Below are 18,176 nucleotides of genomic sequence, written 5' to 3'. Positions count from 1 at the left end.
TGAATCTAGTTCCATTTATTTCTGTTTTGAGGACATATCTAAAAATGTATTGTCTATGTAAGAATCACTGAATCAATGTAATTGAAGACATGCCCGAGATGCGGTCTGAACATAAAAATATAAATTGTTTTTAGTGTTGAAAGTATGCACAGCAGTTAATTATTTCTAAACTCAAGTTCTGTTTAGTGCATCAAATAGGAACGACTATCAATTTAATGTAATAACTATGAATTCATTAGTTTATGTTTAATTAGTTTAATGCCTGTGGTACTGTAAAAAACAAGTGTTTTAAGGTTTACAGAGGCAATGAAATGTATAAGGTAGACAAAAATGCTGGAGAAACTCAGCGTGTGAGGCAGCATCTATGGAGCGAAGTAATAGGTGACTTTTCGGGTCGAGACCCTTCTTCAGACCCTTCTTCTGAAAAAGGGTCTCGCACCGAAACGTCACCTATTCCTTCGCTCCATAGATGCTGCCTCACCCACTGAGTTTCTCCAGCATTTTTGTCTCCTTCAATTTTTCCAGCATCTGCAGTTCTTTCTTAAACAATGAAATGTATAAATCATTAATCCAATTTTGGATCCGTTGTTTAAACATTTGGTGGAGATACAATCATGAAATGACAAAGTCAAATATCTTAATTTGCTAGCTACAAGTAGTTAAGACCACACAATGTAACTTTTTTTTAAAACACACTGTATTTTTAACATTGATACAAGACACATAAGATACTTAAAGTATTATGAATGTAAATCAGCAACTCTGCTACAATTAAACATTTTAGGCAAATTTCCTTGAATAATATTTAAATTAATCATGACCTATATCCTACTGGATAAATTATGCAAATGCCTCTCACAAAGAATTTTAAAGAAAAATGCAGCAGATCCTATGAAAACAACAGCAATAGCTCGCATATGGAAGTGACAAGTCTGTTAATGAAAACAATGGAAATGTCTTTCTTTAGGACACCTTTATCTTATAATATTTCCACTACTTAGAAGTAATCTGTAATTAAGATGGTTATTGTTAATGAGGAAATCAAAAATAGATGTCCATAAATATAACCCAAGCACCATTTATCACGTTTTGAGCAATCTCCAATGCAAACGTTTAGTACAAGCACAAAATGGCAAATGGAATATGGCATTGCCATTAAAAGACCTTCCTGACATCGCCAAATTAATAACGATTATGACTGCAAATGCTTAGGAACAGGAGCCGCCCATCAATTACATTATGAAGGATTACAGCTAACTGACTTTTCATGTCAGGGGTAAAACACACGTGGGCTTTTAAAGATGTCTTTTACTGAACATTCCAAGTGAGAAAAACAGCAATAATGCCATAAATATACAAACTGGATCTACTACCAATGCTTAAAAAAATGCCGTCAAAATTACTTGAATGCAAAAAAAGGTCATGAGGAAATGGAGTTTCAATTAGCTCAATCAAAATTATCCAAGAAAGTCAGATACCAACAAATAAATTTTATGCAGTACATTTGTGTTTTCCTTACAAAAGACTATTCAAATAGAGCTGTTAACACACCTATGACTTTGAATATAAAAGAAATGCACTTTTAACACAGCAGAATTCTTGAAGTAATCAACCTGGATTGGCGTACATTAAAAAAAATTCCTTCTATTTTCCTCTTCGGGTTACTTGGGAGCCTGTGTAAGGAAAACAACATTAAAACTATTTAAATAGACAGTAGCAAGATACATAGACCTACATACATAGTATGCATTATCTTAGAAGGGGGCCAGTTTTTATTTTAAGTGTTTTGCATGGGTTTCAGTGATTTTATACCACCATTTTATACCACCATTCAAGTGGCCGTGTAATATGTGAACTATTTTTCATAATCTGCTTTTCAATATAAACTGGTTACCACATCCAATTTCATTTAGCAGAAGTACTGCAGCTATGACCAAATCTTTAATGCATTTGATTTTCCAGCTCATCAGCACGTATCTAATTTAACAGTTTGGAGAATTGAGGGCTATTAGTTTTCAACTTTACTCACCATGATTTTAATATCTTTGATTATAATGCAAGACAGATTTGATTTGAAATATTTACAGTATGAAAAAACATATACTTTTAATATCAATCCCTGAATGCAATTATAGAGAATACTTGTCCGTGTGTTTTGTACAACAACACTACTAAGTATGATTGAATAGGTAGAACATTGTTTCTTCCAGTCTTTCCATAATCCGTCTTTTTTTTTTAAATGTATATAAACTGGACAAATCCAAGATAAAATTAATTGTCTTCTCGTATTTACATCAGGAATTTTTAAATTTTTAAGGAATTTTGAAGGGCAACAACATAAAATGTGATGAATATACAGCACACCTGAAGGTAAAAAAAATAATTTGGAATTGCCTTATGGAACCTTGGCATATTGTATGCAGTTCTGGTTGCCCCATTACAGGAAGGATATATAGGCTATGGAGTGGGTGCAGAAGGGATTTACCAATGGCCTAGAAACAAAGAATTGCAGATGTTGGTTACTACACAAAAGGGCTAGAGTAACTCAGCAGGTTAAGCAGCATCTCTGGAGAATATGGAAAGGTGTACTAGAATGCTGCATGGATTAGAGGGACTAGCTATAAATACAGATTGAGCACATTTGGATTGTTTTCTCTGAAAGCTGAGAGGAGATGCGTTCTAAGTTAACTTCTAAGTATATAAAATGGTAGGCATAGATAGACATTCTGAACCTTTCTCACAAATGTCAAAGACCCAGAGGGCTTTAAACTCAGAAGAGGAAAGTTTAAAGATGAACAGGACATTTTTGTTTTTCACACAGAGAGTAGTGGGTGCCTGGAACATGCCGCCAGTGGTGGTGGTGGTGGTTGAAGTAGATACAATAGTGACATTTAAGAGGCTTTTAAATAAATCGATACGCAGGTTATGGAGCGATGTGGATCATGTGTGAGGAAATAAGTTCAACTTGGCATCATATTCGGCATAGACACTGTGGGCCAAAATGCCTGTTCTTGTGCTATACTGTTCTATGTTCTTAAATCCTGTATCAATTGCCAATCCAGAAATTCTATTGGTGTTAAACTTCAACAAAAAAAGCACCTGGATGTGTAATATTAAAACAAACTAAATGCTGGGTTCAAAGCCTGAAACATTCAACAACGTAGTGGAATATCTTCACCAAAAAAATAGCTCAAGGTCATAACTCGTTTTGTTTTGGATGTAGCTGGTCAATCACACCCAGCATCAATGTCTGCATAAATGGACACCCAGCAGAAATCCTGAGATAACAATCACAAGTGATTCATCCTCGCACTAACACAGGCAACTGTATTCAAATGAAACCATTGCATATAGAGCTAGAGATTATGCTGATGTAACACATGCCAAACTCAAAACAAAACTAAGCAGATCATTAATGAAATAAGCTGTATTCATTATTTATAAACTGAAATTATAGTGGTTTCCTGCCATCTCCAATTAATTTATTCTTTTTTTTTACTCTTTTAGTGTCCATCACTGGCAGACATCTGACATCGAGAATCTGGCACACAGGGTGAAAATATCAAGTCAAATTATTTAATGGATGGATTTTTTTTTGTTTTGCACACAATCCCTAAAGACCTTGGACACGCCAGCATCCTGACATTTGTTTCTCTACTACCTTAAACTAACTAAAAAGATTTTGCCAACTAAATCACCTACAGCATTTCAATTCTTAATGGGCCGGTTCCACTTAGGCGATTTTTCAGCGGACTACCGTCGAATGTCAAGTTGCCGGCAGTCGCCTGAAAAACCGGGAAGTTCAACGAAAGTTGAGAGAGGGAGACACACACACACACACCGCAAAGGCAGGGGCCAGGGCAAGTGGGGGGAAAGCACTCTCTAAAAAATTCCCATGGTGCAAAGCCAAGGCGAAACAGACACACACCGCGATGAACAGGAGGGCCTGGCGCTGTAATTAAGACAGCTAATGCACAGTGTATGGTAAGTCCTTTAAAAGGAGGGGCGGGGGGAGATGGATGGAGATGGGGAAGGAGTGGAGACAACTTTTAATAAGCCAGAGATACACGGCTGTGAAGTTCGGCAGACATTCAACATTACCGGTCGGTTCCTTGGTTCTGAAAACTACTGCTTACCTTTTTTTCCTCCAATGAGTCAATGGATTCACCGGTCAGCACCTGCTCCAACCTACGAGAACCTTCGATCTCCTGGCAACCCACTAGGACCTTGCGACCCACCTATGGCTAGTTCTCGCTAATCTTCATGGCGGCTTCATTCTAGTCGCTGCTAATTTTTCAACATGTTGAAAAATTCTCAGCGACCATAATGAGGCCGTAACTAGTTCCCAAAATGTGGGAACTCCTCACAACCATGAAGGCAACTCCCCGGCAACATGTGGCGACTGCAAAGTCTCCTGCAGTCGCCTAAGTGGGACAGCCCCATAACTAAAGCATTTTAGACAATTCAGAGGGAGGAAGAGTATGACACAAAGGCTTTATAAAACTTTATATTTACCTTATTTTCTCCTGCTTCTATTTCTTCAACTCCTGCTTGCGTCATCAGGTCAGCAATGTTTTTTTCTAGATCGTCGATGCGAGCACTCATCTCATCAAGTGAAAAATGTCAAGGAAACCTCATTCTTTAAGCATTTATAGGGGAATTTCTGGGGAAGGAGTCAATATTAAATATTTGTTTTTTAAAGGATGGATGCGTTAGTGCAAGGAAACTGCCATGTAGAATCAACTAACTAACATTAGTGGTGGGATAGACTTGTTATGGGCCTGTCCCACATAGGCTATTTTTTAGGCGACTGTCATAGTCATAGCTGGTCGTCGGAAAACCGGCGACTGGTCTCCCCTACGACATAAAATTTGAAATAGTCTATAATAAATCTATAAAGAATCATCACTTTACCAACAACAAAAAACCAAAGTCAACACCGGCGACAAACTATGACACCTAGCGACAACATACGTTAACCTGGCGACAACCTACGTTAACCTGGCAACAACCTACGACAGCAACTACGTCAATAGAAGTCAAGCTAGGCTCATTGGCCTAACCCATTGTCGCTGAAAAATTTTCAAGCGGCGACCAGAAAGACACTATGACTCTTTGGGCGACTGAAGAGACTACTCACGGCCATACAGGCGACACCCCGGCGACAGCCTAGTCACCTAAAAAATGTTCTAAGTGGGACAGGCCCATGACAAATGTAATTGTGTAATTCTTTTTGTCCACTTGAATGAACAGGGAGATGAGAGATTTTAATATTCCACCGAAAAGATAGAACATCCTTTTATGCATTTCCTCCACAATGCTGTTTTATATTAGGGTTTGCCGAGGTTCCCACACTAATTATACCGGTGCCCAAGAGTAAGGTGACGTGTCTCAATGACTATCGATCAGTAGCACTAACGCCTGTGGTGATGAAGTGCTTTGAGAGGTTGATCATGGCGCAAATCAACTCCTACCTCGACAAAAACCTGGACCCACTGCAGTTCGCTTACCGCCACAACAGATCAACGGTGGATGCGATCTCGCTGGCCCTCCACTCCGTTCTGGACCACTTGGACAACAAACACTCATATGTCAGGCGGTTATTCATTGATTACAGCTCGGCATTTAATACAATCATCCCCTCCAAGCTGGTTACCAAACTCGCAGAACTGGGTCTCTGCGCATCCCTCTGCAATTGGATCCTTGACTTCCTCATTCACAGACCACAGTCTGTTCGTATTGGTGGAAATGTGCCGCAATAATACTTTAACTAGACACAAAATGCTGGAGAACACAGCGGGGCAGGCAGCATCTCTGATGAAAAGGAATAGGTGACGTTACAAGTTGGAACCCTTCTTCAGGCTGAAGTATAGGGAAGGCCAGCACAAAACAGGGTCAGCCACAGATGATCTCAGGAAGGGTGGAGTCGATAAGCAGTCCCTTCCTTTCTTTATATAAAAAAAAGTGGGTTCGCATTTTACTCCCAATTTATTGAAACCATTCTAGAATCTATGGAATATTGGAAGGTAAAACCATGCCATCCACAGTCTTCACAGCCATTTCCTGAAAAGGACCCAAGCAATCATGTCATCAGCCTTACATCCCCTTAATTTCTTCACTATTGATTTAATTTAACCAATGCTATTATTTTTAAGATCAACATATCAAGTTTGCAGATGATACAAAAGAAGGTGGTTTTGCAGATAGTGAAGATGGTTGTGAAAAATTGCAGTACGGTCTTGATCAATTGGCCAAGTGGGCTGAGGAATTGTTAATGGAATTTAATGCAGAAAAAGAGGAAGTCGAACATGGGCAGGACTTACACAGTGAACGGTAGGGCTAGAAGGATCTAGGAGTGCAGGTGCATAGTTTTCTGAAGGTGGAGCCGCAGGTAGATCGGGTGGTCAAAAAGGCTTTTGGCACATTGGTTTTCATCAGCCAGAGTATTGAGTATAGAAGTTGGGAGGTCATGTTGCAGTTGTGTAAGACGTTGGTGAGGCCACGTTTAGAGTATTGTGTTCAGTTCTGGGCACTATGTTATAGGAAAGATGCTGTCAAGCTGGAAATGGAACAGAGAAGATATACAGGGATGTTGCCAGGACTAGAGGGTCTAAGTTATAGGCGGAGATTGTGTAGGCTTTGACTCTATTCCTTGGAGCGCAGGAGAATGAGGGGAGATCATATAGAGGTGAAAAAGATCATGAGAGGAATAGATCGGGTAGATGCACAGAGTCTCTTGCCCAAGTAAGTGAATCGAGGACCAGAGGACATAGGTTTAAGGTGAAGGGGAAAAGATTTAATAGGAATCTGAGGGGTAACTTTTTCACACAAAGGGTGGTGGATGTATGGAACAAGCTGCCAGAGGAGGTAGTTGAGGCAGGGATTATCCAAACATTTAAGAAACAGTTAGACACATACATGGATAGGACAGGTTTGGAGGGATATGGACCAAATGCTGGTAGGTGGGACTAGTGTAGCTGGGACATGTTGGACAGTATGGGCAAGTTGGGCTGAAGAGCGTGGTTCCACACTGTATCATGCTAAGACTCTAATTACTTTATCAGTAATACATTAATCTTGAATATGAACTCGGTGGATTATAACTTCATCAGAACTTTATCACTAAGCTACTTCAATTCTTAAAGACTTCTGCGATTTTTAGAAAACCCACCAAAGGCCACCAGTGAAAAAGTATTTAGGCAGCACGTAAGCCAAAGTGGCCTTAGCATAAGAGGCAAACCCAAATACAGATTGTGGGTTTTAGGATGTTTCTTACATGATATTATCACCCAGGTGAGTACCAATGTCAGTATCACAAAAATAATGTTTTTGTTTAAACAAAATTTGCATTATATAAACTCCCTCAAAAGTTACCATGACAAGACAGGATAAATGTGCATTACAGAATTGCATGCAACTTGCAGCCAAGAACAACTCTAAGTACTCTTTGAAGGTATTTTATGCTCTGTATTTGCCCACTCTAAACCTATTTCATCTCATCTTAAAAGGTATGAGCTTTGCCTTTGAAAGCAAGGATATTTCTCCCAATTATCTGGTCAGACATTGTTTGGAATTTGTCCTGCATCTGTTGAAGCAATGTAGTAACCTGCAAAATACAAAGGAACCATGTTTTAGCAATTGTAAGTTATTAAAAATGTTGAGACTTGCTTATTTTTCCCCCCCAAAATTCAAAAATAAACTTTATGTCGAATAACTGTATAAAACAAAATCTGTGCAAAGCTCTTCATTCTCAGTGTCTACACAGTCATTAGTGTCATATAGTAGTGTCCACACCCATCTTTAAACACAACATTCTTGCCACTCATGTGGTCTGCTGGGATGATTTCCCTTTGCTTGTTTGAGGGGTGTTCCCATTGGACTCTGCCCCCTCAATGATCAGCAGCAGAAGGACTCAATAGATTGTTTCCTTCCCCACTAGGCCTTGTTGTTGGCTGCAGTAAGCTTCAGTGAGACTCTCAGGACATAGTCCTGGAGTCTGGAATGGGCCAGTCGGGTTATTAAAAATGCCGAAACTTACTTAATAGGAAGCCTTAAGTTTTTTTCATTTGATACTAGAAAAGAATGCTGATTGGCAGACACTTGACACCCTAATAGTACCTCAGTTCTGCACTGAAATGGCAGCCCAGATGACCTCAGGTCTTTGATTGCTACTGAAAGCGTACAAATCATCTGACTCAGAAGTGAGTGCGATTCACTGAGCACAACAAGCAATTTATTAAACTGAGCCTGTCATCACTAATTTCCAAAAGACTTATCATGTTTGACCAAATGGACAACATTTTAAACAACTAACAAAAGGAGCACAAAATTGTGCTTCTGGCGCATTTTCAAATTAAACCCACGAGACAAAACAAAGATAATAGCATATGGAAATGAGAGTAATTTGCCCTTGGATGGAAATTACAACACAAAGAAATGGGCAAGGTAAAAATGTTAATAGCCATATTTGTGATTTCAGTTGTCGGGTTAAGGGCACTTCTATAATGTATAAAGTTGAAATTAATGTAGTTCTCTATATGACAACATAATTAATAGTTTAAGTTGACAAAATACACTTATGATTTATTTATATCTAAATGTTTAAAATCAGAAACAAAAGTGCACGGAATCTGAATCAGACGTTGCATTACATGCTTGTACCAACGATATGGAAGATTAAGCAACACGTTGTATTTGGAGAATACCACTTGAAAGGGACTGCATTTTACAGGTTATAGACTGATTTATTACTGTAGCCATTAGCATTTTGACCTAAAAATCAACAAGGAAAAAAAATACATGACTGAAGCATTTCCCTTTACTTCAGCGTGGGACAGAGGAGTTCTATTTCAGGAGTTATTAAATCAGCAGTGATGATACAGAAGCAAATGTCCACAGGACTCCACCTGTGCATATGTGTGCATGGGTGATGAAGAGAGGGCTGCTTGAAACAAATAATGACTTAAAACAAAAACAAAGAAAAAGAGAACAGTCCGATAGAAATTGCATTTTAGTGAACACGAGTAATGGGAAAACTAAAACAAGTGTAGTAATTAAAATAACAGATTAAAAATGAGAAGCATTGGACAGAAATAAAGTTTAGGATTTGGCAGGTCAAACTTTACACAAATACTGAAATATAAGGAACAAAATGAATAAACTTCAAATGCAAATTTGATTTGAAGCGTACAACATGGCAGCTAATGCTGAGACACCAACAAAGTGGCCTGAAAAGGCAACTTAATACAGCAGGTTAGAATACGTTCAAAAACTAAGGGAAAATTATAGGGCAATGTAGGTGTTGGGGGAAGGGGGACAGGACACAATACCATTGAAATCACTTCACCACAGAGAAAAGATAAAATGAAACACAACCAGTTCATGTTTTCTTTGTGGATAAAATACAGACAGACTTATACAAGTCTTACATAGAAACATAGAAAATAGGTGCAGGAGTAGGCCATTTGGCCCTACGAGCCTGCACCGCCATTCAATATGATCATGGCTGATCATCCAACTCAGTATCCCGACCTGCCTTCTCTCCATACCCCCTGATACCTTTAGCCACAAGGGCCATAACTCCCTCTTAAATATAGCCAATGAACTGGCCTCAGCTACCTTCTGTGGCAGAGAATTCCAGGGATTCACCACTCTCTGTGTGAAAAATGTTTTTCTCATCTCGGTCCTAAAAGACTTCCCCCTTATCCTTAAACTGTGACCCCTTGCTCTGTACTTCCCCAACATCGGGAACAATCTTCCTGCATCTAGTCTGTCTAACCCCTCAAGAATTTTGTCAGTTTCTATAAGATCCCCCCTCAATCTTCTAAACTCCAGCGAGTACAAGCCAAGTTGTATATAGGTCCTGGGTAATGGTTCTAAATTGAAAAAGTAAAATGTAAGCAAGTATATTGTAACCAACAGAAATGTTAATGTGGGATTTTAACTTTCATATAGATTAAAAACAGACTAGCTCACATCTGTATAACTAGGATAGCTTAACACAAGACATCCTTGAATCAACAGGGGAGATGGCCAAAATACATTTGGTATGAGCCTAGTTTAGTTAGCAGCCTGACATTGCGTGAATATTTGTAATATATTGATTGGATAAAGTTGAACGTAACATATAAAAATAAAATGTATGAAACAGACACCCAGGTTTGAGATTTAGTGAAAATTAATGTCAACAAAACCTGACAGCCACTTTCCATAGTAAGTTGGGTAAATCTGTTGATGGACAAAAGTGACAAGTCAGTGTGGTATGTATAAAATTTTCTATCCCATAATTTAAGGAAAAGGTCAAGGACAATACAGATACTCCAGCTAGAGATTCACATAGGTTTCAGATCCCAATACTTATCCATTTTAATGTTATTCTATTATGGTCCCAAAAAAAAAGCCTAAAGTATTGTCCGAATGGTAAAAAGCTAAAAGCAATAGAATTCCAATTTAGTCTATACAAATAGATCATTAATTTCCATAAGACTTGACCTAAAGGCTAATTTACATGTTACACAAAGTTAGAGCAGCATAGATTTAACAAATTAATAGGATAACACCAAAGGTTAAATTATGAAAGAGAGTACATAAACTAGGATTGTATTCATTGGGATTTAGAAGTTTAAGGTGCAAAGTGATCGAGATAGATAGATATAGATATGCCATTTATTGTCACTATCCATGTACAGTGAAATTGAAAGCTGCTCGTACTCAGTGCATACATATAATTTAGTACAAAAAACAAGAAACAGAAAAACAAAAAAAAACAGAAGAAGGGGGGGGGGGGGGGGGGGGGGGGGGAATATAGGTGCACAATTCTGCGGCGCGCTATATACATATATACAGATGGAAGTCCGGGTGTTGGGCGGTGCAGTCAGTGCATGTGTGAATTTGAATTAAGAGTAGTTATAATTTTCGGAAAGCAACTATTTCTGAGTCTATTTGTCCTGGATTTGATGCACCTATAGCGCCTTCCAGAGGGCAGCAGGTCGAACAGTCCAAACGCAGGATGGGAGCTGTCTTTGATGATCTTCTTTGCCCTGCTAAGGCAGCGGGAGGTGTAGATATCCATCAGGGAGGGGAGAAGGCAACCAATGATCTTCTGCGCTGTCCTAGTTACCCTCTGAAGCCTCTCCCTGTCTGCCATGGTGCAGCTGCCATACCATGCTGTAATGCAGTATGTCAGCAGGCTCACGATGGACAAGCGGTAGAAGGTCAGCAGCAGGTTAGAGTCCAGGTTGTGCTTCCTGAGGACCCTCAGGAAGTGCAGCCGCTGCTGAGCCTTCTTGATGACCGCTGTCGTGTTGTCTGTCCAGGAGATATCAGCAGCGATATGGACGCCGAGAAACCGGAAGGTGTTGACCCTCTCCACACACTCGCCGTTGATGTGTAGGGGGACTAAGTCGGTGCTGTGCCTCCTGAAGTCGACAATGAGCTCTTTTGTTTTCCTCGTGTTCAGAGCCAGATTGTTTTCTGAGCACCAGGTTGTCAACTTCAGGACTTCCTCTCTGTAGGCTGCATCGTCTCCCTTTGAAATAAGTCCGACTACAGTAGTGTCGTCAGCAAATTTGACGATGCGGTTGTTGTTGTGGGCCGGACTACAGTCGTAGGTGTAGAGACAGTATAAGAGGGGGCTTAGCACACAGCCCTGTGGGGAGCCGGTACTCAACCTGCGAGTGGAGGAGAGGTGGGGGCCGAGTCTCACAGTCTGGGGCCGGTTGGTGAGGAAATCTTTTATCCAGGCACATGTGAGAGTGGGGAGGCCGAGAGTGACCAGTTTACCAATGAGAATGTCCAGAATGATTGTATTGAAAGCTGAGCTATAATCCACAAAGAGCATCCGGACGTAGCTCTGCCCCTGCTCCAGATGGCTCAGCACAGAGTGGAGAGCTACGGTAATGGCGTCTTCTGTGGATCTGTTTTGGCGATAAGCGAATTGGTGGGGGTCGAAGTCTGGTGGTAGATAGTCCTTGATGTGCTGGAGGACCAATCTCTCGAAGCACTTCGTGATTACCGGAGTGAGGGCCACAGGACGGTAGTCATTAAGGCTGGTGATGGGAGACTTCTTCGGCACTGGGACGAATGTGGCTGATTTTAGGCAGGACGGAATAACTGCCTGGTCCAGGGAGAGGTTGAAAATTCTGGTGAAGATGGCAGTGAGCTGGTGGGCGCACGCTTTGAGCACCTTACCAAGTACTCCATCTGGGCCGGTAGCCTTCTTGGGGTTCACTGCCAGGAGCACCCGTCTGACATCGTACTCCCTGACAGTGAGTGGGGTAGTAAATTGATCGAAGTGATCGAGGTTTTCAACTGAAATGTTCAAATGTTCAAAACGGAAAACTTCAAAAGACATGGATAAGGAGATATCTATTAGTTTGAGTTTTGCAAAGAAACGCAAAAGGGACTCCTTTTGCACACTATTTTATCCTTCTAGACATACAAAGCAATTTGGTTTTGGAACAGTGTGCATACAACTGGATTTTATCACTCATCTTGACAACTCATAGTTTGTCCATAACTCGTGGTGAGTGGCTCACAATTGAAGAAGGATGAATTTACACTAGTGGGAACAGAGGATGGAGCCAAGAGACTGCAGATACTGGAAACATGAGCAAAAACAAACTGCTGGAAAAATTCAGTAATTTGGGCAGCGTGGAGGGAAATGGATAGAAGTTGGATTGGTTTGGCACCCTTCTTCAAGATTGAAGTAGAGAGATCGCTGATTAGAAAAAAAGTGAGAAGAGGTGGGGCAAGAGCTGGCGAATGATAGATGAATCCAGATAAGGAGTTAGGTGGGAGAAAGATGAGGGGATATTGTCACAAAACAAACAGAGGAAGGGATGATAGGGATGATGGGAATGTGGGAGAGTGTGGTAAAACAAGGGTAGTGCCACCTGGAGCTCCCTTTTGCCAGTCACTTCAATTCTCCTTCCCATACCAACTTGGCTGTCCTGGGCATCCTCAACCATCAGAATGCGGCTGCATACAAAATGAAAGAACAGCACTTCATATTTCATTTGGATAATTTACAACCCATTGGCATGAACAGTGGTTTCCCCAAATTCGCAAAAATAGTCCGCTGACCGCATGCAACATGCAAGAGGCACCATGTTTTTGCCGCCATTTTCAAAGTCCAGAATGCACTCTGGGTCTAATAAGTGTGCCTGATCCAGGCGAGCCCCAGGCTGCTGCAGGGCCTTCAGCCGTCACCTCCTTGGGAATCAGATCCTCCAACAAACCAATGTCCCTCTCCTCACGCATCCACCTCTGTGCCCCAGGGTCCCTCTTACAGCAGACCTCGAGGGCGTGGAACGCACTCTCACTCCTACCGCCCTTCTTCCTCACGTCTGCCAGCGCCAGCTCCCTTCTCTCCGGTCTCCAGTCGAACAGGAACTGGCTTTGTCACTTCCCCCCTACTGGCCATGGCCTGCCGGGTCCTCGTGTACTCCAGTTATCACCTCCAACTTTTCTCACTCTCTCCACCCATCCTCTTCTGATGAATCCTTACCTGGATCTACCTATGTGGGTTTCGGCCCGAAACGTTGCCGATTTCCTTCGCTCCATAGATGCTGCTGCACCCGCTGAGTTTCTCCAACATTTTTGTGTACCTTCTACCTATCACTTGCCAGCTCTCACCCCACGCCCTCTCCTCTAGTCAATTTTTTTCTAATCAGCTATCGCCCCTCTACTCCAGCCTTGAAGAAAGGTCGTGACCCGGAACATTGTCCGTCCATTTCCCTCCACACATGGTTTTTGATCTGCAGAGTTCCCCCGGCAGTTTGTTTTTTTGATTGACTAGGAAGTTGCCTGGAATGAAGACTGCGATGATTTCTTTGGAGCAGAGGTCGAGGGAGAATTTAATTGAGATGAACCCCAGGTATACAAGTAGGGTTAATGTGAGAAATATTTCCCTTACCATGGGTACTGACAACCTGATGGCCTAAATTAAAGGTGAGATATAGAAGAGATTAGAGGAGTTATTTCCAGCCAGTAGCTACAATCTGGAATGTGTTAAATTGCTGTGGAGTCAGATACCTCGACTGCATTCAAAAAGTACTTTGATGACCTTTTGAGACTTCATAACATAGAAAATGAGATTAGTGATGAATAAGTATTTTACAAAGCAAGTCAAAGAATCTGCTTCCATGTTGCACGACTTTCTGATTCTATATGTGGTCCTCCTTAAATGACTCAGAGAAAGAAGTGGTGATCAGCCTTCTTGAGCCATTGCAGAGGGTCTGATGAAGGTACTCCCACAATACCATTAGGATTGAGAGTTCCAGGATTTATTCAATGAAAATGAGGGAATGTGGATATATTTCCAAGTTAGGATAGCAGTCAACTTGGAGGGGTACCTGTAGGTGATATTCCATTGTGTCTGGTTGGGAAATGCTGTCAGCACTGCCTAGACAGCAAACAGTATGGATTGAAGGGAAGGTTGGACACCTTGAGGGAGAAGGAAAATGAGCATTAAATTGTTAAACTTAGATGAAGACAAAAATGGTGAGGCTTAAGTGGAATATAAACACCAACATGCACCAATTGAGCCAAGTATCCTGGGTTCTGTGTTGTACATCTGTCATCCTATATATAGTGCCCTCCATAATGTTTGGGACAAAGACCCATCATTTATTTATTTACCTCTGCACTCCACAATATGAGATTTATAATATAAATAAATCACATGTGGTTAAAGTGCACATTGTCAGATTTTAATAAAGGCAATTTTTATACATTTCGGTTTCACCATGTACAAATTACAGCAATGTATATACATAGTCCCCCCATTTCAGGGCACCATAATGTTTGGGACACAGCAATGTCATGTGAATGAAAGTAGTCGTGTTTAGTATTTTGTTGCATATATTTGCATGCAATGGCTGCTTGAAGTCTGCAAATCATGGACATCACCAGTTGCTGGGTGTCCTCTCTAGTTATGCTCTGCCAGGCCTGTATTGCAGCGATCTTTAGCTCATGCTTGTTTTCGGGGCTAGTCCCCTTCAGTTTACTCTTCAGCATATAAGAGGCATGCTCAATTGGGTTCAGATCGGGTAATTGACTTGGCCACTCAAGAATTGACTTTTTTTTAGCTTTGTAAAACTCCTTTGTTGTTTTAGCAGTATGTTTGGGATCATTGTCTTGCTGTAGAATGAAACGCTGGCCAATGAGTTTTGAGGCATTTGTTTGAACTTGAGCAGATAGATGTGTCTATACACTTCAGAATTCATTATGCTATTGCCATCAGCAGTTGTGTCATCAACGAAGATAAGTGAGCCGGTACCTTCAGCAGCCATACATGCCCAGGCCATAACATTCCCACCACCGTGTTTCGCGGACGAGGTGGTATGCTTTTGATCTTGGGCAGTTCCTTCTCTCCTCCATACTTTGCTCTTGCCATCACTCTGATATAAGTTAATCTTCATCTCATCTGTCCACAAGTCCAGAACTGTGGTTGCTCTTTTAAGTATTTCTTGGCAAGCTGTAACCCAGCCATCCTATTTTTGCAGCTAACCAGTGGTTTGCATCTTGCATTGTAGCCTCTGTATTTCTGTTCATGAGGTCTTCTGCAGACAGTGGTCATTGACAAATCTACACCTGACGCGTGAAGAGTGTGTCTGATCTGTCAGACAGGTATTTGGGGATTTTTCTTTATTATAGAGAGAATTCTTCTGTCATCACCTGTGGAGGTCTTCCTTGGCCTGCCAGTCCCTTTACGATTAGTAAGCTCACCAGTGCTCTCGTTCTTCTTAACGATGTTCCAAACAGTTGATTTTGGTAAGCCTAAGGTTTGGCTGATGTCTCTAACAGTTGTATTCTTGTATCTCAGTTTCATAATGGCTTTGTTGACTTTCATTGGCACAACTTTTGGCCCACATGTTGATAAACTACAATAATAGTTTCCAAAGGTGATGGAAAGACTAGGTGCTGAGAGCTCTCTTATACCTGCATTAAGGAGGCAATTAAACACACCTGAGCAATTACAAACACCTGTGAAGCCATGTGTCCCAAACATTATGAAATGGGGGGACTAAGTATAAACACAGCTGTAATTTCTACATGGTGAGACCAAAATGTATAAAAATGGCCTTTATTAAAATCTGACAATGTGCACTTTAACCACATGTGATTTTTTCTAATACAAATCTCAAATTGTGCAGTACAGAGACAAAAAAAATAAATGATGGGTCTGTCCAAAACATTATGGAGGGCACTATAGATATGTTCTCTGGCCCCTATCAGGATCTTATTAATTTTGCGACTGCTGCACAACACCACAAAAAAAGACACTCAACTACCTGGAATACATCTAACAGAAAGGTAAATAGTATCAACAGCCAGCAAGATTTGATACAAGTACAATTGTTTTATATTCACCAAAAATATATCTTTACAATGGTTTTACAAATTAGTTCACAGATTAGAATCAACCTGGAGGAAGTGAAAAGGTGCATAAAAGGTTGTATGAAAGTGGAAGTCAGCACTGCTTTATTTTACAAACATTAAATGACATAACTGTGTCTGGGTGTTTTCCCCAAAACATTTTGCAGAAATATTATTGTTTTGCGCATTTTTTTAAGATCACTTTACGTGGCCGGGTCTGCCGGGTGCAATGTGTTTCCTGCCCCGTTTCCTTGGGCTCGGGGTGTGTTTGAGTGAAGCTGCAGCCAAGGAAACAAATGCGGGAGAAGAATGCGGCCTGCGCTCACTGCCTGAGCCTGAGCCTGAGCCCCAGCACAGTCCGGTCGCCACGGCCTCACGCCCGGGCCCCGCACCCAGCCAGTCTTCCCTCTCTCTCACTCACACTCACCACGGCGGTCAGATCCTGCACCGTCTTTGGGTCGGTGTCCGACATCACAAGTGTGTTCAGCCCCCTCACGACGCTCAGCCTTCCTTCCAGCCGCTGCCCGGTTACCACAACAACCAACCCTCCTCGGCGCCACGGCCCTTCCACCGCGTCACTGCCGAACCTTCTACTGCCTTCTGGGTGTTGTAGGCCTGGGCCTGGGCTGGAGGTGAACCATGGAGGAGGGGAGAGACACACACACACAGTGCTGGAGGGAGTAATTCAGGCAGCATCTCTGGAGAAGAGGAATAGGTGATCCTTCTTCAGGCTGAGAGTCAGGGGGAAGGGAAACGAGAGATTATAGACACAAAATGCTGGAGTGATTCAGCAGGACAAGCAGCATCTCTGGAGGGAAGGAATGGGTGACGTTTCGGGTTGAGGCCCTTCTTCAGACTGATGTCAGGGAAATGGGAGGTATAGTCTGAAGAAGGGTTTCAGCCCGAAACGTTGCCTATTTCCTTCGTTCCATAGATGTTGCCTCACCCGCTGAGTTTCTCCAGCATTTTTGTCTATCTTCGATTTTCCAGCATCTGCAGTTCTTTCTTAAACATAGATAAGGAAGTGTTTAGATAAGGAAGTGTAAGACAAATTGGAAATCCAAGGATGGAGTTAAAGGGAAAGAGAGTAAGGAAAAGTTAAGAAAGGCAGAAAGCTCACAATTAACGGGGCAGAAAGCTCACAAAGGGATAGGAGAGTATGGCCAAGTGAAATAGGAATTGATGTGAAAGGTGAGGTGAGTAATGGATTAAAATGATTATATATGAATGCACGAAGTATAAGAAGTAAAGTGGATGAGTTTGAGAATCAGTTGATTGGTAGATATGACATTGTGGGGATTACATAAACATGGCTGCCGGAGGATTGGGACTGGGAACTGAATATTCAGGATACGTCCTATAGAAAGGACAGGCAGGTGGGCAGGAGGTGGGGTAGCTCTGTTGGTGAGGGATGAAATTCAGTCCCTTGTGAGGGGTGACACAGGGACTGGCGTTGTAGAGTCGCTGTGGATGGCATTGAGGAATTGTAAAGACACAAATGGGAGTTATCTACAGGCCCCCAAACAATAGCTTGGGTATAGAGTGCAAATTGCAGCAGGAGTTCAAATTGGCATGTAACAAAGGTAATGCCACTGTGCTTATAAGAGATTTCCATATGCAGGTAGACTGGGAAAATCAGGTTGGTTTTAGACCCCAAGAAAGGGAGTTTGTCGAGTGCCTCCGAGATGGATTCTTAGTGCAGCTTGTACTGGAGCCTACCAGAGAGAAGGTAATTCTAAGGGGAGTAAGAGGCAACCAAGAAGAAAGATTCTAAGGGGAATAAGAGGCAACCGTGG

General features: G+C 41.6%; 1 protein-coding gene across 2 annotated transcripts; it reads right to left on the bottom strand.

The window, feature by feature from the left end:
* Window positions 1-958: 958 nt before the first annotated feature.
* Window positions 959-16,980, bottom strand: hsbp1b (heat shock factor binding protein 1b). Of its 2 annotated transcripts, none has more exons than XM_055648928.1 (4): window positions 16,802-16,980; window positions 7,540-7,606; window positions 4,516-4,613; window positions 959-1,673 (listed from the first exon to the last, which is right to left on the bottom strand). In XM_055648928.1, the coding sequence occupies exons 1-4, from the start codon at window positions 16,850-16,852 to the stop codon at window positions 1,662-1,664; spliced, it is 228 nt and encodes a 75-aa protein (XP_055504903.1). In that variant the 5' UTR covers window positions 16,853-16,980; the 3' UTR covers window positions 959-1,661. The 2 variants fall into 2 exon arrangements, with proteins under 2 accessions (XP_055504903.1, XP_055504904.1); XM_055648929.1 differs by having other exon boundaries at window positions 16,808-16,975.
* Window positions 16,981-18,176: the final 1,196 nt, after the last annotated feature.

This window comes from Leucoraja erinacea, chromosome 17 (genome assembly GCF_028641065.1).
Source record: "Leucoraja erinacea ecotype New England chromosome 17, Leri_hhj_1, whole genome shotgun sequence".
Taxonomy (NCBI): Eukaryota; Metazoa; Chordata; class Chondrichthyes; order Rajiformes; family Rajidae; genus Leucoraja; species Leucoraja erinaceus.
Note: the sequence above shows the minus strand (reverse complement) of the source record. Positions and strands in the feature narration are given on the sequence as shown.